Source organism: Pteronotus mesoamericanus, unplaced genomic scaffold (assembly GCF_021234165.1).
Source record: "Pteronotus mesoamericanus isolate MK-2021 breed Mesoamerican mustached bat unplaced genomic scaffold, CSHL_Meso_final contig_171, whole genome shotgun sequence".
Classification (NCBI taxonomy): Eukaryota; Metazoa; Chordata; class Mammalia; order Chiroptera; family Mormoopidae; genus Pteronotus; species Pteronotus mesoamericanus.
The window spans coordinates 487,990-509,035 of NW_026555070.1; the positions used below are offsets into that span (position 1 = coordinate 487,990).

Genomic DNA, 21,046 nt, shown 5'->3' on the forward strand with positions numbered 1-21,046 from the left:
GCTTAAAATCCCTTGGTTGGTTAAGAGCCTACTAATGGCTCCTCTGAGCTCAGGACTAGGGGCTACACCCTGGCATGGCCCATGGCGAGGTCTGGCTCCCAGCCCACTCAGGAGAGAGGCCCCCTGCTCACTAAGTCTCTGTCTTCCCAAGGGAGGCTGGGAATCTCTATCTGCTGACTGAGGTGGTGGACAGGCCTTAGGGGGCAGAAGCTGGTGAGAACTGGGCAGCCGCCCCCCACTACCCTGCCCCCCCGCCAGCTTAGGGATCAAGAAAGCCTCAGGCAGCCTCCAAGTCCAGAACTGGCTCTGCAGGGTGAGGATGGGCGTGTGCCCTGGCCCCGAGCCCAGCTGCACCACCTCCTACACCAGCCAATCTGGGGGTGGAGGGGGCTGGGCGCGGGGCCAAAGGGAGAACGAGCTGGCAGTTCCCTGAAGGCACCTGGGCAGCCACAGGGGCAGGTAGGAAGGAGCCTCAGACCATGTGATACAAACACAGGCTTCATTGCAGGGCTGAGGGTGGGGGCGCAGGTGGGGACAGAGTGTCAGTCTTCTTTCAGGCTCCCAAACACAGCCGCCGGCACGCTCTGCTGCTCCAGCTGCACCTCTGAGGGAGGGGGCGGGGGGGCACAAGAGGACACGGTCACTCCACAGCTCTCCGAGAGTCCCTGCTCTGCCTCCCCCGCCACAGGCTGGGCGCCCTCACCGCTGGGCTCCAGGTCCCCCTCGTCCTCGTCCTCGCCCAGCTCAATCTCCTCGGGGTTGGCCTGCTGGGCCAGCTCGGCCAGCTCCTCCCGGGACGCATCGCTCCTGGGCAGGTGGGGCCACACAGTTCAGCCAGGCCGCCCCAGCCCCTGCGCCCTGAGTCGGACTGGCCCGCCCCCCGCCCCTGCGCCCCGAGTCGGACTGGCCCGCCCCCGCCCTATGTCCCAGCCCCCATCGGCACCTCACGAACAGGATCTTGCTCTGGGCCCGTGCGGGCTGGTCGTGCTCGGCCTCGGCCGCCAGCTGCTCTGCCCGCTGCTCAAGCAGCTTCATGTCATCCAGGCCACTCTGCCCAGGGGCCAGGTCGGACACTAGTGGGGAAGTCACGGGTCACACCAGATGGCAGGGAACCCTCACCTGTCCTCGAGGCCCCAGCTCTCAAGGAGTTCCAGGCTCAGGTGGGGAGGCAGAGCTGAACCTTGATGCTCCCAGACCCAGGAGGTCAAGCCTGGGCAGAGGGCAGGGACAGGCCCCATGGGCGGGAGACTATATTGCTCCAGGACCCAGGCACAACGAGGGGTGGCTGCAGCTGCTCACCAGTGCCTGTGGCGCTGCCCGACACCTTGAGCATCTGAGAGGCCATGAAGTTGACCTGCGTGTTGTATGTGGCCTGCACGCTTCGGCGGATCCGCAGCATCTCCCGGATGGTGTCCTCGTTGCCATGCCGCACCTCAAAGTCCTTCCACGTTTGCCAGAAGGCACCGGTCGTCTGGGGGGGGGGGGGGGGGGCAGGGGTTCCAGTGTAGACGCTGGCCTGCTCGGCTGCAGCCTCCCCACGCTCGCCCACCTACGTTGGGCCCCTGCCTACCCGGGGGTCACAGATCTGGGAGCAGAAGCTGTAGATGGCCCGGGCGCGGTCAATCTCCCCCAGCTTGCACTCCATGTCCGCAAAACGCAGGCACATCTCCCGGGCGTGCTCGTCTGACAGCACCTGGGTGAGGCGGGAGAGCTGCCACAGGGGGCCCTAGCACACCAGGCTGGTCCCTGAGCTTCCGGAAGGCTCCCTGCCAGCCCCCAGGCACAGGCTCACGCAGACCTGCAGCCTGCAGGACCCCTCCCACCTTCTAAGGGACTGGCAGGCCCTGCCCCAAGCCCCCACAGCAGGCACCTCGATGGCCTTCTGGTAGATGCCGCGGGTGTGGGTGACTCCATAGATCTCCGCAGCCCGCTTGATGTAGATGTTGAACATGTCGTACTGCTGGGCAGGCTCCACGGCCTGGGTGGCGCGCTCGTACACGGCCATGGCGTGCCGGGCCAGGCCCCACTCCTCCTCCAGCTGTGCGTACAGCAGGTACAGGGCTGCGGCAGGACAGCACGGGGTCAGAGGGTCGTGGCCTAGCCCCCTGCCCCACCGCCCTCCACCGAGCTACCTGGTCCTCCTTACTCTTTGCATATTTTGGGGGGCAGCCATCCAGTGCCTGCTCAAAGAGGTCCCGTGCCCGCTCCAACTTGCGGCCCCCGTAGCGGGCGATGAATTTGGTCAGATAGGTGCTCCAGATGTCGGACACATTGGGCCACTTGAACAGTGAGATGCCACGCTCATACGCCTGTCCAAAGAGGGGAAGTCACGTGTGAGCCCGCAAGGTGAGAAGCCCTGGTGCCGTCTGCCAGGACGCTGCAGTGTCTCCCCTGGCGCGCAGCACAGTCAGGTGGGTCTGGGCGCCGCCTGCCTCCCTCCACAGCCTGCGGCGCCCCAAGGACTGGGCTGGACTAGGGGTCCAGTCCTGAGCGGGCAGTAATGGGGGTGGGGCAGGGCCCAGTGGGGCTCTGCAGACACTGGAGGCTGGGCCAAGGGGTGGGGCCTGCCATTCAGGCAGGGGCAGCGCACGTGTGGGCACACGGCCTCCCTGTCCACACGTATGCCATGTCTGCGTGTAAAACACCCCATGTTCCTACAACCTGTCAGCTGAGCAGCAGGGCAGGGACAGACCACATATCAACACCAACACCCTCCCCTACCTCGTACCCACGCAGAGGCAGGGCTCAGCATCTGGGATGGGCTGACTAGTGTCCCCCTGAAGCTCGTGTCGAAGCCCTAACCTCAACATCTTAGAACATGACCATATTTGGAGACGGTATATACAGAAGTAACTAAGGTACAATGAAGTCGTTACAGTGGACCCTACTCTAATACGATGGGTTTTCTTGTAAGAAAAAATCTGGACACACGGAGAGGCATCAGAAACAAGCACAGACACACATGATTGGGTGAGGACAAGACCAAAGAGAGGCCTCAGAAGGAACCCACCCCGCTGACTCCTTGATCTCAGACTTCCAGCCTCCGGAGCCGCGAGGCAGCCAGCTGCTGGTGCGCAAGCGCGGCCCGCTGTGCCAGCAGCCCGAGCAGACTAACACAGTGCCCGGCGCTCCAGGGCAGGGGCACCGCGGCCTGGCCCCCCTTACCTTGAAGCTCTCCTCAAAGTACTTGTGCTCCTCCAGGAACATGGCGTAGTTGATGACGATCTGGGGGGTGGCGATGCGCAGGTCCAGGATGCGGTCGTACACGGCCTTGGTGGACTGCGGGGCGAGGGCCGGAGCAGGTCGGGGCGCGTCCCGGGGCGGAGCTGGGGCCCCACCCCTTTCTAGGACCCACTACATCCTGGCAGCTCACCTGGAAGGTGCCAAGGCTCTCCTCCAGGTCGGCGAGCATGGACCATACCTTTAGGGACTTGTACACACGGTTCTGAACAGGCTCTGAGCCATCGAAGTATTCAGCCCGGCGGGCGGGCAGCGCTGTTGCCTTCTGCGCAAACATGCCAGAGGAGAGGGGAGCCAGGAGGGCGGGTCCCAGACTGGGCCACACAGCTGCAACCCCTCCCGCAACCCCAGCGGTGCTTACCCGCAGCAGCCGCAGGGCCTGGTCGTAGTTCTCGTGCCGGAGCTCCAGCTCGCCGCACTCGCACCACACGCTTGCCAGCTCGTCCACCTGCTTGAAGCTCACCCTGGTGGCCTTCTCCAGGATGACGCGGGCCTGCCGGGGCCGAGGCCAGGCTGAGACCCTGCCCGCCCGCCCACCTGCCCGCCCACACCTGGGTCCTCTTGCTGAGGACACACCCGTACTCACATCATCCAGCTGCCCGTTGTCCTCATAAAACTTGGCAAATGCGACCCACAGTGTGTGGGGTTTGCCCGTAGCCTTGAAGGGGTCCACCGTCTGCACGGCCTCCGTGTACGTGTTGATGATCTGTGCGGGGGCGGGGGAGGGGGTCAGGCTGGATAACTGGGGCCACGACAGACTGGAGGGACTCTGAGGGGCAGGGCCATCACGCACCTCCCGGGGTCGGCCCTGGTGCAGGGCCACGCGCTTGTGCCACTCGTGCACGTGGTGCGGGTTCTGGCGCAGCAGGACACTATTGAGGAGCAGAGGCCGCCGGCTGATGAGCTGCTCAAAGCGGGCCAGGCGCAACTCCAAGTCCACGTCATCTGGGGCCCACGGGGAGTGCCGGGGGACTGGGGTGAGGGTCTTGGTGCACAGCCACGCCCACCTCCCAGCCCTCGCTCCCTCCAGCCTTGGGCTACGTGCTCTGGCCTCCCAGTCCCACCCCACTGTCCACACTGCACTCCTTCCTGCTGGCCCCAGCCTGAGCTGCCCCAGGGCCAGCCTGACCCCAAACTCACCTCCAGCCCCCACCATTCCCCCTAGCTCTCCTTTCCTGCCAACCTCTGCCGTCTCCCTAGACTGCGTCCAGCCGGAGCCCGAGATGTATGCCCCCAGCACTGTCCGCCCAGCCTCCCTCCCTGTCGGCCCGACCGACCCCAGGCACACCCCGCCGCCGCTGCCGCGCAGGCCCCCGGCACCGGCGGCTGCCCCGCCGCTCACCCTCCTCCTCCCGCCCCAGCTCGGAGGCGGTCTCCATCTGAGCTGCGATCATGCTCTCCTCAAACTGGGCGTAGCTGTCGAACACCTGGGTGAAGTCCCGCACGGTCATCACCGTCCGGATAGCTTCCTCGTACACGTCCCGAGCCTGTGGGTTTGGGGCGGGACAAAGTGCTGGCAGCGAAGAGGCATGTGTTCTCCCCTGAACGGACACAGGGGACCCAGCCGCACCGCCCTGGCACTGGGGGCCTGCTCGGCTCCATCGAGCTCTGCACAGGGTGCTCGTCAGAGCCGGCCTGCAGCCCTTCCCTGCCCTGCCAGTGACCCGGGGGCCTCAGCCCCTCCTCAGTAAACGGAGCGGCAGCCCCTCAGGCGCGGTCGCCGCGAGGCTCGGGAAGACGCTGTCAAGAGCCTGGCACCCAGGGCCACACAGCAGGGACCCTAACCCCGCCCGGCCACAGGGGCTCGGTTGTTGCTACTGAGCCCGTTGTGCGCACCCGACGCCCCTCTCCAGCTCATACTCCCCCAGTCGCTGTGGCTTCCCCACCTCAGGCCGCATCTGCCCACCACTGTCTCTGCCCCTCTGCCCCCCCCCTCGCCCCCCCGGCTGCTGGCTTGTCTCTGGATGCCGGCCTTGGCCAGTGCTTCCTACTAGAAGGAGCAGCCTGAATGGTCACTGTGAAACGCACACCTGGTCATGCCTCAAGCCTACCTGGGGCTCCACCGAGTGGGCACAGCCAGCCTCTCCTCCACCTGCGAGCCCCCTCCCCCGCGCCCCACGCCCCACGCAGCCCAGCTCCCCTTTCCCGGGAGTTTCGAAAGCCCAGCCAGTCTCTCCGGGGGCCGCTCACAGCCCTACGCACCCCAACTCCTGAGCACGACTCTCTCCTCCCCAAAGATAAGAGCAAGATAACACGCACACTGTAAAACAAAGGGGCTGCTTTAAGATGGCACTGGAGCTGCCCCCCCAGAGGAACGGCCTCGCACATCTCACCCTTAAAGCTTTGGATGTCAAAACTGGGCAAAATAACCTCTGGGCTGGGCCTAGAGCAGAATTATATACCAAACAACCGTTTGTAAAAATAACAGTAAAGTGGGTATGATGAATGCCAGACAGAAAATTTAAAACGTTCTTCAGAGTTAGCATCACTGTTAGCTTATCGGCACCCTTACTCATTAATGCCCCCTGAATGTCTCCTAATCAGAGTACTGCTGGGGCCCTGGCTGGCTGGCTCATCTGGTTAGAGTGTCATCCTGTAAACTGAAAGGTCACGGGTTCAACTGCTGGTCAGGGCACGTACCTAGCCTGCGGGTTCGATCCCCAGTCAGGAAACCTCTGGGAGGCAACCAATTGGTGTTTTTCTCTCTCTAAAATTAATAAACATACCTTTGAGTGATTAAAAAAAAGAAAAAAAGGGACACTGTTTTGGCTTCTGCCTGAATCAGTGCTTCCTGAGGAGGTATTCTTTTGGATCTCAAAAAAAGCTTGTTGCTAACATATCTGGTGTCAGAAATGGGATCTTAAGTGGCCTCAGCTCCACGGTCTGGTGTCCCCTGGAACCAGCGGTGGTGCCTGCTGCGCCTCTTTGCTACTCACAACTTCCACTAACCCTCCCCACCCCCAAAACCCTCTTTGGTTTGAGCCTCTCTCCCTTTGACGGAGGTCAAATGAGTTCGACCTCAGAGGAGTTTTCCCGACAGGGGGCGACGGGCCCAGGGATGGCCATCCGGGTGCGGCTCCCGCACGGGGGTGCGGCCTGGGGTCTGCCGCCAGCAAGCAAGAACCCTTCTTTCCCTCTGAAGGGGCTTTTCACAGCACCGACACTTGTAAAAGTGCCTGGGGGTGAGCAGGCTGCAAGGATCCTTCCCTGAGAGGTGGGCACTTGTTCTGTTGTGCACTCATTCGTTTCCATTAATTTTCTGTTTACTATAAGAAAGGATTTTATAAGGAAAAAACACATGAATCCTATAAACCGGTTGTCCCGGCTGGCCTCCAAAAACGATGAGTTTGCCCATCTCACCAGACTGGTATCTATTTAAACACACTACCTGGGGCTTTCAATCAACGTCACTTTTGTCTTTAGGTCCAGCCATGGTAACTTTCAGGGGAATTTGACTTTTCCATTGTCTCTTCATCTTCTAAAAGTTCTTAAAAAGTACCTGCCTTGGAAGCTCTAGCTAATTATACATACAAACATTTTGGTCCCTCCTCTTATGCCTTTTCAATAAAATAGGCCAAATTAGCCAAAATAATTTAAAATTCTAAGAGCCATTCAGAAAAACCTTTATTATCTCTACCTCAACCCCACATCCCCTCTTAACAGAGATGATTCCAAACCTCTCGGGGACACCAGAAGACACCCTTTAATTGATACATAGAAACTTCTGAAGGACAAAATGGGGTCCAAAATGGAGGTAGCACAGGAGGAGGATGAACTCACCTTTTCCCAGGAGCACATCAAAATACACAGCCGTACACAAAGTGCCCACTCCTCAGACAACTGAGGGTTGACTGAATGGCTTCTGAACAGCAAGCAAGAGGAAGGACAAACAGACAGGGCTGGAAAGCACGGGAGCTCTCTGGACCTGCAGGGCCTCTCTCATCAGCGGGGCGGGGACGGCCACTGCTTACAGCCCCCGCCCCTCGGCAGGGCAGGCAGGAGCTCCGGCCCGGGGCCCTGGCCTCCTTCCAAGATGGCTGCCGCAGGGTCCCGGCCGCACCGCCCACAGCCCATTTTGGCTCTGAACAAAGTGGGCAAGCAGGGTCAACAGGGCTTCACCCAACGCACCCACCTCGCCTCCCCGCCTAAAGCTGCTCCAGCCCAGCAAGCCAGCACCCTAGACGTCACAGGCGCCTCGCTGGCAGAAAATGCCCAGGACACACCCAGCACACAGAGCCAACACAGAGTTTGCTTCTACACAAGGCCACATTTTCCAGTCTCAGAGAGCTTTTACGCCTAATTTACACAAACACAGAAAGCCAAACAAAATGAAAGAACAAAAAAGTCCCCATAAAAAGAAAACAAAACCCAATGAAAAAAAGATAGATAATTTGCCCAGTACCGAATTCAAGAGCCCTGGCTGGTGCGGCTCAGTGGACCGAGTGCCAGCCTGCGAGCCGGAAGGTCACCCATTCGATTTCCAGGTTGGGCGTGTGCCTTGGTTGCACGCCAGGTCTCCAGGTGGGGATGCGCGAGAGGCAGCCGATCGGTGAATTTCTCATACATCTATGTTTCCTTCCTTCTCTTGCTCCCTCCCTTCCCCTCTCTCTAAAAATAAATAAATGTTAAAAAAAAATTCAAAGAAACAGTCATGTGGATGCTCAACAAACTTGAGAGTGAAACACAGGAACTTAGGGAGAGCTCTGACAGAAAAGCAGGACATGTCTATCGTGCTGAAAGAAAGGCACCAACAACCTAGAATAATTCACCTGGCAAGGTTCTCATTTCAAATCGAAGGATAAAGGTTTCCCAAAGCTAAGAGTGTTCTGTTTTCTGCTATAATTATTATTTTTAACCTCGCCTGAGGACATTTTTCATTGCTTTTAGAGAGAGAGAGGGAGAGAAACATCAGTGTGAGAGAGATACATTGATTGGCTGCTCCCTGTATGTGCCTAGACTGGGGTTCAAACCTGTCACCTTGGTTTGCGCCCTGACTGGGAACTGAACCCACAACCTTTTGGTTACGGGACAATGCTCCAACCAACTGAGCCAGACTGTATATCAATGGTTACGGCTACACCCTTGGGAGTTTTAATACAAATATTATCACTTTTATCATATAATCGATAGGTGACTGGCTAAAGAAGATGTGGTATATACACATACAGCTGGATATTATTCAGCAATAAAAGAGAATGAAACCTTGACATCTGCCCCAACATGGATGGACCAGAGGGTATCCTGCTAAGTGAGTAAGTCAGAGAAAGAGAGATAAACACTGAATGATCTCACTGATGTGTGGAATTTGAAATAACCCAACATATATGTAAAAACAAAACAGATACTGACCCATAGGTCAAAAGAACAAGATGTTGGGGCCAAAGGGCCGGGGAGTGGTCAGGGAATGGTCTAAAAAAAAAAAGACAAAATGACTTAAGAAAAGATAAACCCAGCTCTACGGGAATCCTGAATCACCTCCGCAGGTGCTTCAAAATGTCTTCCTGTGTGTCCCGCCTGAAACCTGACAGGCTATTGCAAAGAGTTTAATAACTCTATTATCAGAAACTTGGTAGAATTTAAGGTCTGAAAATGACTGTTTTCGGCCTCTTCAGTCACTGCTCCGACGCCGCCGCCCACAACCAGAAATGTGAACACAGTGCACAACTGCCTGACAGTAAACCAAGCGAGTGGAAGGAGAACGGGAGCAAAAAGCCCCTGAAAATCACAAGTGACTCAACGGCCCCCTTCCACAGGCGCCTGCCCCGCAGCCTCCCTGAAAATGACTTCTCCAAGACAAACACAAACCTTAAATTTTGTCTCCAGTGACAGTAAAAGCCTTACCTATCTGAACGAATAAATTAACTTATCCCAACAGTTACAGATTTTTCCCTTACTGTACCTAATAGTTTCATTTTTTAAAAATATTCAACCATCAGGTCTGCTTGTGTCTGTCTGCATATGCGTCTGTACGTCTACCAGAGGATTATTAAATTGGTTCATAAAGAGCTTTGTTCAATGGCCTTAAAGGAATCGAGTACCTATGTAAATTAAGAAATATAACGAAAACTAGCCCAAATGTTTTTCAGGTTCTAAAAAAAAAAAAATTGATATTAAAGCTGAATTGAGTTGGTTTGTTGAAACAGGCATGTCTTTAGATTTACCCACATTAAATATAATACTGTTATTCTACCTGGGTTTATTACAAATTTATCAGTGAAAGGAACTGAGAACGAGACTGACTTGGTCTAACATTTCGTAAAGTTCTCATGGGTCACCTAGGTGTGATTACTGAGGGCCAATCAAAACAATAGATGCAGGTAAGGGTGAGAGCTGAGTAAGATTAAATAAATTTATTATAAACTTTAATATCAACAGTATATTTATATAAAAATAAAACTTAGCCCTAGATGGTGTGGCTCAGTGGATTGAGCAAAGGGTCACAGGTTCAATTCCCAGTGTAGGGCACAGGCCTGGGTTGCAGGCCAGGTCCCCAGTAGGAGATGCACGGGAGGCAACCACACACTGATGTTTCTCTCTCTCTCTTTCTCCCTCCCTTCCCATCTCTCTAAAACAAACAAACAAACAAACAAAAAACACAGAAAACTTAATGTTTGTCTACTAAAAGAGCAAAATTTTCCTGTACTATTGGTATAATCTTAGAGATTATAAAGAAAAAGCAAAAATTTTATGTGTTACTGAAATGATTTCCTGCGGTTTATTATCAGATTTTTAACTGTTTAAGTAAACAAAGTCTTACTAACATTACGAGAACTAAATTTCTGCTTAGAGCCGCTCTCCTTTCTGTGTCTGCCCACAAGCCTGTCCGGAGGCTCGAGGGGTAAGGAAGCGCTGCGCACCGCTACCTATGACTGCACTGGGTCAAATGTTTTAAAACTTCCAAAATTCAAAAGTTAAATAAGAGTATTTTTCTTGATCTGAAAGTAACATAAGATTTTCCCAAAAAAGGCCTTTTGGAACATCTCTCCTTACAAAAGAGACATAGCAAACCAATTAGATTCATTCGGTTTATTAAATACCTGGGAGGCACACTACACTTTCTCTTTGGATAGATATGTTAGTAACATGAATGTTCTAGAAATTATATAAAATTCCAAAAAAGTCTGACATGTCTTAGTATAATGGTAGAAAACTTACATTCTGTCTTGAAGTTGTTTTTCTGTCTCTTAAAGTGGTAAATCTTATCATGTGTTTGAACCGTAAATACCCAGGAGCTAGCCAAAACATGGCCCACAGAGACTGAAGGGAAAAATAAAAAGAGGTTTTTTTAAAAAAAAATACAGACTACTACAGAAGTTCCCTTGACAAAATTGATTAGTAAAAGAGCTAAGGTGTGGTTGTATTTTTTTTAAACAAAACTATTAAAAAAAATAAAGATGAAAGAAAACTGACTGTGTATGTTTTCAGTAGAAGGTATGCTAAAAGATGCACTTTTGTTGACAAAAAGGAAAATAGGTATGTTTTTTGAATAAGGAAAGATACAAAGAACTTGGTTTTTTTGTTGTTCTTGATTTTTTGGTACAAAGGAAAAGGAAAGTAATTTCGTCCTATTTTGTTTCAAAATAAGAATAATAAAAAAAGGGACAAAAGCTGAAAGGTATATAAAAGTTGCAGAAAGTTTATGAAATTACAGAAGGTTTACAGAAATTGCAGAAGATTTATGGAAGAGGGATCTTGAGAAAAGAATTTGCCCAGGCTGGTGTGGCTCAGTGGACTGGGTGCCAGCCTGTGGACCAAAGGTGCCAGTTCGATTCCTAGTCAGGGCACATGCCTGGATCGGTCCCTAGTTGGGGGCATGAGAGAGGGAACCAATCGCTGTTTCTCTTGCACATCATGTTTTTCTCCCTCTCTTTCTCCCGCCTTTCCCCTCTCTTAAAAAATAAATTAAAAAAAAAATTTTTTTAAAAAGAAATTTGATGTGTGATCAAGCTAAAATTGGAATGAATACCTAGGTCAACTGTATCGTGTATGTGTATGAGAGAGAGAACACTCACCAGATCTTTAATGATGGCCATTTTTAAGTCTTTCATCATTTACACACAGTTAAGATTTTACTCTGATGCTTTTATATGTGTTCCTACCAATGTGCTTCATCTTCAAGGAGACTCATGGAGAGAACTCTGACACTCTAAAATACAGGTTTTTGATAATCTTTCAGACCATACCATTAAACTGGGTGAGGATTTTCAGAATACTAAGAAAAACTGAATTCATTAAAACTGCTGACAAAAAGATCAAGGTTAACAGGAATTAATAACATGGGACTGAATGAACTGATGAGGATGATTATAACTTTTTTAAAGATTTAATTTTAGAGACAGGGAAAGGAGAGAGAGAGGGAGTGAAACATCAACACGACAGAGAAACACTGATCAGCTGCCTCTTGTATGCGCCCCGACCGGGCACTGAACCCACAATCCAGGCATGTGCCCTGATCAGGAATCGAACCAACGACATCTCACTCTAAGGGACGATGCCCAACCAACCAAGCCACAGTGGCCAGTTCTGATTATAATCTTTATGACTTTTTATATGAAATTATTACTTTATATGGAAATTATCACATATAAAGACATTTTTTCTCCTAAGCTACCTATGACCTATATAGCAAGTTACTAAATTAAACTTTATAAGCAGAATTGTAACATCTTTTCCTCTCTACCTCATCCCTCCAAAATTTATAAACTCTTAGTATAATCTCCACCTTCATTTTTTCTTTTTTCCATACTTTAGTTCCTTCTTATCTCACAATTAATATGCGAGGCCAAGCACTCACTGCAATAGTTACTGTTTCCCTAAATTTCTTCCTGGAAAGGTAACTCAGCATCGGGCATCCTCTTTAAAACCCACGTCGCAGGCCACAATGCGCAGCTGGTCACACACACAGTCACGGTGCGTAGTGCCTGGTGATGCTGGCCCCAGAGAAGGTTCCTGATCGGGAAGAATACTTCTGCCTTGGGAAGGCACTACAATTAATAAATACGTGACTAGAAACTTATCACAAACCTTAGAGTAAGTTGCTGGAGCTACCACCAAAGCAATAGCCAGACAGGAAAACTCTAAATTCCCTTGCATGAACTATATTAGACAATATAATTTTGCTTCACTATATCCTATCTGAGCAAGATGAGGTTTGCTCTGTTGTTAATACCTCTTGTACTTGGATAAAACACCTCTGGTAAAATAGAGATAGAAGTCGATAAAATCTGGGTACAAGTCAAATGATTAAACACAGGTGACACCTCATGGTTCTAATATCTTAGGTGACTTCCCTCGGGTACTACCCTCCTCATTCAGATCTAGTTTTCAATTTGAAGTTAACGTTTTATTTATTATACAATTTTTTGCTGTTATAAACTTTGTTTTGCACAGCTCAATGTTTCAAAGACACCACTCCGATAATGGTTGCTCAGCATTCTGAAATGACCACAAAGGCCTGTGAGACTCCTACGAGAAGCCTCAAGAAAGTACAAAGGGTGTTTGCCTGTAGAGGAACGTGACAGTAAAGCCTCCCTCTGCCTCAAATGTGGCCCAAGGCTCCTAAAAAACCACCTTCCCACGTACGCGGGACATGACACACCAACAACGAGCCCACGTAGTGATGAGGGACAACAGCCTGGCACACTGAAAACGAGCCTAAATTTCTTCCTGGAAAGGTAACTCAGCATCGGGCATCCTCAGACCACAGACAACCAGCGCCGCCTTTAGTAGCCGATCAGCACTGCTTTCCGGGAACTGACCAGCAATGCTTTTGAGGAAAGATCTCCATCAAAAGAGGGGAAGCGTCGAAAGCAACACAAAAGCAGCCCCTTCAAAATGGCCTTGGAGCTGCCGCCCCAGAGGGACAGCTAGGCACGCTGCACCCCTCAGACCTTCGGCAGGTTAGAACTGGGCAAAACCGCCTGCGCACTGGGCCTAGAGCAGCTGGGTTCCTAGGCGGCTGTTCGCAAAGAGAACAGGTATGAGGGCTACCAGACCAAAAGTTAAAAACCCTCTTTGGAATCAGTATCGCCATGCTAGCTTATCTGCACCTATAGATACTCCTCCCTTCTACCGACATAGCTGTTCCTTTTCCTCATGAACACCCCTTGCCTTCCCTCCTGATCAGAACACGGTCAGGGTTTCTGCCTGAATCAGTGCTTTCAGAACAGCTCTGCTTTGGGATCTCAACACATGCCTGCTGCCTCCCACTTTGGCCTTTTATCTTTAGGTGAAGAGCGTGAACACCGTGGGGGTGACCCTCCAGTCAGGCAGCTGCTCGGCACCTGGCTCCCCACGAGTGAGGGTATGACTGTCACTTTCAGTTTTTCAAAGGAAGACGCCCAGGCTTAGAGGGCCCAGGGCCCTGCAGCCATGGAGAACTGAGGCCTGGCTGACACCGGGTGGGTGCGCGTGCCAGCAGGCCCTCAGCAAGGTGCGCGTGTGCATGAGCCACACGCGCACGCCAGCACACCTGCTAGTGTTTCCTACGCACGAATGGGTCCACGTGGCCTGAGTGCCGCGTGCGGGCGGGAGACCCCACCCCGTGCCCAGCGTGCCCACGCACCTTCTCAAAGTGGCCGCTGCGGATGTAGTAGTCGGCCAGCGAGCACCAGAGCTTGCCCAGCTGGTCGGTGAAGCGGGTGAGGCCTCCTCGGATGATGGCGTCCACATTCAGCGACTGCACCTTGTCTGGGTTCTGGGAGATGAGGTCACAGAGCTCGTGCCACAGCTGCAGGGCCCAGGAAGGAATCTCAGCCTTGGGCCATGAGGGGTAGGTCCTCTCACCTGGCCCCCGTCTCCCCAGAGGCCCACCTGATAGTTGGACTTGCCAGCCTTGGACACGAAGCGCTCGTCATTGACCACGGTGGCCAGGCGCTGTGCAGCCTCGTCCAGCCGGTCGCTGGACCTGAGGTACTCGATGTACTCCTCCGCACTCTCAGGGCTCAGCTGCGCGCCGCCCGCCAGGCCGGCTGTTAGTCGGGCCGCAGGGCCGCAGGGCCACGCCCGTGCGCCCCCGCCCCACCCAGCGGTTCTGGGCCCTCTGTCAGCCTAGACCCTGCTGGTCCAGCCTCGGGCCCGACTGCTCTGGCTTAGGCACCCATGGCCCAGCCGGCACAGATGTCATTGTAGGACCCCCACCTCAGCAGCCCCGCGCCAGGGCTCTCACAGTGTCTATAGAAATGGTGAGGCTGAGAAAAGCATGGAACCCTCACCCTGTTTACACCTCGACCCTCCGCCTCCCTGCCTGCCACGCATCCCCACTGCCGTGCTGCTCCTGTGGCGGCAGTTTCGCCCCGTGTTATGGCGCGGTCTGCTCGTGTGCACTGGTTCACCCATCTGCAGGGACTGCCTTAGCCTCAGCACCCAAACTATTTAAAGAATAAGCAAATAAACGGCAAACAAAAGCCCGCCCGTCTCAAGGAGCCTTTCCCCCATATCCCATCGGCTGGGTGACAACCGGCATGGGACCAGCATCCCAGCGAGCCAGCGGGGGGCTCCTGACCTGGGGAGCTGGCCCACGTGCCCGGGCCTGATCCCACCCACCCCAGCCCGCCGCGGGCTTACCTTGAGGAAGCGCCGGTAGCCCCGCACGGCTGTCTCGGGAAGCGGGTGTGAGCGCAGGAAGCGCAGGCACAGAGGCCAAATGCGAGAGTGCTGCGTGATGGGCAGCGCCCGGAGGGCGCGGTCGAAAGTGCGGCGGGTGTGAGTGATGCGGCCCTGGTCCATCAAGAACTGGCAATAATCCAGCCACAGCCGCGGCATCTGGAGGCATGAGGGGAGGCAGGGCCTGAGCTGCCGGCACCACAGCGCAGCTATAAAGACACCCCTTGTTCTACGGCCAAGCCAAAAGGCAGCAGGACCCAGAACCCCATCCCCTCGGGACTAAGTCTAGCTCAACCTCAAGCGCACAGAGGCGGCAGGACTCCGAGCCGAGCCCCGCCCCCCCATCCTCCAGGCCAGCTGCCTCGCACCCAACCTTGTGCATGAACACAAAGGCCCTCTCGTGGCAGTTGTTGACGTCTTCATAGGCAGGGTCGGTAACACAGCGATGCTTCACCTGGGCCCGGCGTGCCTTCAGATAGCGGTACCAGAGTTTGTAGCTGGAGAGTGGGGGGAGGAGGCAGACATGGCTGGGTCACCTTCATGGAGCCCCAGAATCCTTCATCCTGCCCCACGAGGCAACGGCTGGGAGGAGGGGGCTGGGAGGAGGGGTCTGGGAGGGATGACCAGTATCAGCAGTGGGGGGACGGGCCAGGACACCCGGGCGGGTGCGCTGACCCTTCAGGCGGCGTGTGCTCAGCGACGGAACACACAGCAGCCACCTGGCAGGGCAGGCGGCGCGGGGGCCGGGGCTCGCAGGGCAGCCAAAGCAGTTCCCACCTGCAGGGCAACAGCTTCAGGGCTCGCTCGTACAGCTGATTGAGCCTGGGCTTCGGGGCTCCCTGTTTGAACTCAATGTAGCGGAGCCAGCATTTGACGGAGAACTGGTTTCGCATGATTTCCTCCTCATAGGGCAGGTCTTCTTCATCCTGCCAGGCCAGGTAACAGGGAGAAAGGAGACCTGCCTTGAGCCTGAGCACAGAACCGCCCACTCCAGACTCCCGACCCTCACCCAGACCCCACATCACAGCCAGGCCGCCAGTGCCCACAGGGCAGGGCTCTGGTCCAGACTCAGCCCCAGAAATCTACTGCCCACAATCTGACCAAGATCATGAGGCTCCTCAGTCACAGGGTTGTCGGCCAGACATGAGACCGCCACCCAGACAGCACGCTTGTTGCCTTCCCAGTCAAGCTGCCCACTGTCTGGCCCAGATCCCCAGACTCCTTAGGCTCTCTGGGCCAACAGCAGCCCTCTGCCCCGGGCAGCAAGCCTTTCTCCTCACAAAATGCCTTTTCCTAGACATGAGGCCTTTGGCACTTGAGGCTCCACTAGCCAGAGTCTAGTTCAAGTGTGCCCAGAAGTTGGAATCTAGGTCTTTGTCTCAGAAGAACAGGTATGGCCCTGGCGGGTGTGGCTCAGTGGACTGAGCGCCGGCCTGCAAACCAAAGGATCACTGGTTTGGTTCCCAGTCAGGGCACAGGCCTGGGTTGCAGGTCAGCTCCCTAGTAGAGGGCACATGAAAGGCAACCACACATTGATGTTTCTCTCCTTCTCTTTCTCCCTCCCTTCCCCTCTGTCTAAAAATAAATAAATAAAATCTAAAAAAGAAGAAAAGGAGGGGTAGGTTGGGGGGGGAGGGGAGGAGGAGGAGGGGGCGGGGGAGGAGGTATGAACCAGAAACAAAGCCTTTAGCCTAGACACTGAGGAACAGAGTGAAGAAATAAAATGAAGTAATCACACATTAGGTGACAAAACAAGCCTCAGTAAATTCAAGATACTTTTCAGTATCAAACATCTCTTCTGATCAGTTTCATGAAATTAGAAATGAACTACAGGAAGAACCCCGGAAACCACAAAAAACATCTGGAGACTAAACAACATGCTACGAAACACCAAATGGATCAAAGAGGAAATCAACAACCTTGAGACAAATGAACACAAAAACATAACTTTTCAAAGTTTATGGGACGCAGCAACAGCAGTTTTAACAGGGAAGTTCACAGCTGTATAGGCCGACATCAGAAAATAAGAGGCCTGATCGGTGCGGTGCAGGTGGCTGGGTGGCCCCGCAAGGAGAAAGGTCCCCGGTCAGATCCTGGTCGGGCGCAGGCCTCGATCCAGGCTGGGGACGCACAAGAGACGGCTTCCCTCCCTCTCCTTCTCCTTCCCATGCCCTCTCCCTGAGAATAAATACATATTCAGAAAAAAAATCCCAAACGAACAATCTCTAACTTTACAACTAAAGAAACTAGAAAAAGAAGGACAAAGAAAACCCAAAATAGGCAGAAGGGAAGAAATAATTAAGATCAGAGCGGTAATAAACAAAATAGAAATTAAAAAACAAAAACAGAAAACACCACATAACAGAAAAGACCAATTAAGTTAAGAGCTGGAAAAAGGGAAAAGGACCATGGACGTGGACAACAGTGTGGTGACTGCGGGGCGGGGGGTGTAAGGGGTTAAATGGTGATGCAAAAATACAAATGGAAAATCAGTCAATCAATCAATCAAGAGGTGGTTCTTTAAAATGATAAAACAAAACTGAAAAACCTTAGCTACGCTCCTCAAAAAACAGAGATACCAAATAAATAACAGCACAAATGAAAGAGAGGTTACAACAGGAATACAAGGAATCATTAAAGAGTACTACAAACAATCAAATGCAAATTCAACAATCTGGAAGAAATGGATAAATTTCTAGAAGCATACAACCTTCCAAGACTTCCAAGACTGATCCAAGAAGAGACAGAAAGCCTAAACAGACTGGTGACAGGCCATGAAAATGAGGCAGTAATTAAAAAACTCCCAACAAATAAAGTGCAGGGCAGGTGGCTTTCCAGGTGAATTCCATCAAACACTTAAAAGATAATTAACACGCACCCTCTTAAATCACTTCAAAAAATGAGGGAGGAAGAAGCACTTGCACACTCATTCCACAAGGCCAGCACTGCTCTGACACCAAAACCAGACAAAGACATCACAACAAAAGAAAAGTACAGGCCACTGACCTCGGTGAACACAGCCGTAAAAATTCGTAACAAAACACGAGCAAAACCCGGTCAACACCCCATTAAAAGGATTATACACCATGACTCAGTGAGGTTTATCTCAGGGATGCAAGGATGGTCCAACACCCGTAAAGCAACCAATGTGATACCTCACAGTAACAAAACGGAGAAAAATCACACGATCATCTCCAAAACACAGAAAAAGCACCTGACAAAATCCAACTTCCCTTTATGGTAAAAATGCTCAAGAAGTGGGTATAAATGGAACACACCTCAGCATAATAAAGGCCATACATGACAAAACCACGGATCACGTAATGCTCACTGGTGAAAAGCTGGAAGTTTTTCCTCTAAGATCAGGAGAGAGAGAAATAAAAGGCAGCCGAAGAGAAAAGAAGTGAAACTCACTGTTCGCAGCTGATATGATGCTGTATGTAGAAAAGGCTCCACCAGAAAACTGTGAGAGCTAACGAGTGAATTCAGACAACTTGCAGGATGCAGAAGTCAACATACAGAAGTCTGCCGTGTTTCCATACACCAATAACAAGTGATCACAAGGAGAAATTCAGAAAACAAGCCTAGTTACAATGGAATCAAAAACAATAAAATACCTAGGAATAAATTTAATCAAAGACGTGGAAGACCGGCAACTCTGAAGACTTTCGGGCACTGAAAAAAGAAACCGAAGAAGACACAAATAAATGCAAGGAGGATTAATATGGCTGAAATGCCCTTACTACCTGAAGCCACACAGATTCAAAGCAACACCTGTTAAGATACCCGTGGTACTCTTCTCAAAACTAGAACAACTAATCCTAGAGTTTATATGGAACTGCAAAAGCCCCCAAACAGCCAGAGAAACAATGAGAAAGAACACAGTGGGAGGTATCACGCTCCCTGATGTGCAACAAAGCTACAGTGGTCGAAAGGGTCTGGTGCCGGTGTAAAGGCAGATGTATAAATCAATGGAATGAGAGAGAGCCCCGCAGTCCGCCCTCACTTACACGCGGCCAGTGAACCTATGGGAAGGAGGCAAGGACACACAATGGGGTGGAGACGGTCCCTTCAGTAAGTGGCGCTGGGAAAACTGGACAGAGACGTGCAAAAAAGGGAAACCGAACCACTTTCTCACACCACATACAAAAATAAACTCAAAATGGATTAAGTCCTTAAATGTAAGACATGAAACCATGAAACTCCAAGAGGAAAACATAGGCAGTAGACTCTTTGACATCGGTCTTAACGCTCTCTTTCTGGGGATGTCTCCTCAGGCAAGGGCAGCAACAAGAAACACAAGTGGGACTACCACGAACTAAAAAGCTTCTGCACAGCAAAGGGAACCACCAACAAAACAAGAAGACAACATACGGGCCCTGGCCGGGTGGCTCAGTTGCTGGGAGCATCTTCTCGCATGCACGCACAAAAAAGGTTGCGGGTTCGATCCCCAGTCGGGGCACAGGCCAAGGTTGCAGGCTCTATCCCCGGAGCCAGAACAGGCACTTCTTCAAAGAGGACATACAGATGCTCAGCAGATGTGAAAAGATGCTCGACATCACTAACCATCGGGGGAAATCAACTCAAAGCCACCGTGAGGCATCGCCTCACTCCTGTCAGAATGACTCTCATCAAAAAGTCAACAAACACCAAGTGCTGGTGAGGATGGAGAAAAGAAAACCCTCACGCACTCTTGGTGGGGTCGTAAATTGGTGCAGCCAATGTGGAAAACAGTTTGGAGGTTCCTCAGGAAATTAAAAACAGGACTACCTTCTGGCCACATCTGGGTATTTATCTGAGGAAAACAAAAACACGAACTTGAAAACATATATGCACCCGTATGTTCGTTGCAGCATTATTTACAATAGCTAAGATACAGAAACAAGCATACGGCTGGATATTATTCAGCAATAAAAGAGAATGAAACCTTGACATTTGCCCCAACATGGATGGACCAGAGGGTATCCTGCTAAGTGAATAAGTCAGAGAAAGAGAGATAAACACTGAATGATCTCACTGATGTGTGGAATTTAGGAAAGCAAAATAAATGAATAAACAAAACAGAAAACGACCCACAGATATAGTAAACAAGCTGATGATTACCAAAGGGGAGGGAGATGGGTCCAAAAAAGAGAAAAAAAGAACGAAATATCCCCAAAACAAAAAAGTAAACAAAATGGAGTCACTGTAAGCAAGCTGCTAAATTATTAAAATCAAGTAGCTTGAAACATGAGAAAACAATTCTATTCTTAACTATTCTGGGAACTTGACCTTTTGAACTTTCCAGTCCTGTGTCATTGCCTGGATATACATCAGTTTCTTGCGTATCAATACCTGGCTACACACCAGATCTGCAGGTACCCGCCTGTTATTCCCTCCCAAGGGCTCCGTGTCCAGACCACCCGACCTGACCGGACCTCCTGCCGCTGGCACCTGTTCCCTAGACTACCTGGTGCCCATCATCCAGACCACTGACCTCGGACTGACAACTGTCCTGGGTAGATCTTACCGCGTCTTTGACTCTTCCGGATCCCCGTGGCCATGGCTTGACCTGCTCCACATCAGCAGGCCTGTACTTCTAAGGGCAGGGTTCTCCTAAGCCAGACACCAACCCTTTACCCCGGAACCTGTAACGCTTAAGGCCGTTATCCAGAACAGCAAGCCTTCACGACAAAACCAGAGCCCTGGCCTGGTCACCAAGAGGTTACTTCAAACACCACACCGCTCAGGCTTCGACTAGTCCAACGTCCCTCCTCTCCCGCTCCCTGCGCGCTCCCATCTCCGCCCCAGGCCCGGACACCGGACCCGCAGCCTTCACAGCAGCGCTCTGCTCAGGCCCCCCGGGCCCGGGCGCCAGACGGTTACTCCTCGCTAGCGTGGTCTGCACATCGCCACACGGCCTTGGCCCGTCAGATTCCTCCCGTCCTTGGGCAGACGTAGCTCTGGCTCGGATCCCGGGGGGAGGTCAGGCCCCGACCCCTGAGGCATCCAGGCGCTGTGTCCCTACGCGGGCCCCCCGCCCCCAGGCCCGCAGCGGACTCACAAAGACAAGGTCCGGCCGCTCCTGCCGCGAAAGTCGCGCCATGACCACCATTTTCCTGGTTCTCCAGCTACAGCAGGAGTCGCGTTACAATGACTTCTCCTTCTACAGGCCCGCCCCCCGGGCCAGGTTCACTTCCTATTGGCTGACCCCGTGCCGAGC

The 21,046-nt window shown here is 52.5% G+C and overlaps 1 protein-coding gene across 1 annotated transcript; it reads right to left on the reverse strand.

Annotated features, from left to right (window-relative positions):
* Positions 1-484: 484 nt before the first annotated feature.
* Positions 485-20,987, reverse strand: XAB2 (XPA binding protein 2). Its single transcript, XM_054566263.1, has 19 exons — positions 20,888-20,987; positions 15,622-15,770; positions 15,218-15,341; positions 14,806-15,003; positions 14,053-14,187; positions 13,805-13,969; positions 4,583-4,727; positions 4,034-4,185; positions 3,827-3,946; positions 3,602-3,733; positions 3,374-3,505; positions 3,166-3,279; positions 2,147-2,309; positions 1,871-2,061; positions 1,571-1,693; positions 1,300-1,471; positions 944-1,073; positions 704-807; positions 485-604 (listed from the first exon to the last, which is right to left on the reverse strand). Exons 1-19 carry the CDS (start codon positions 20,936-20,938, stop codon positions 543-545), a joined length of 2,562 nt encoding a protein of 853 aa, XP_054422238.1. The 5' UTR covers positions 20,939-20,987; the 3' UTR covers positions 485-542.
* Between the last annotated feature and the right edge of the window lie 59 nt (positions 20,988-21,046).

Coding starts and splice junctions, on each gene's coding strand:
- XAB2 (XM_054566263.1), bottom strand. CDS start 20,938: ATGGTGGTCATGGCGCGACTTTCGCGGCAGGAGCGGCCGGACCTTGTC. Junction 4,728..13,804: donor GCAGCGGCCACTTTGAGAAG/GTGCGTGGGCAC, acceptor CCAAACCCACAG/GCTCGGGACGTGTACGAGGA. Junction 4,186..4,582: donor GCTGGGGCGGGAGGAGGAGG/GTGAGCGGCGGG, acceptor CGTGGGCCCCAG/ATGACGTGGACTTGGAGTTG.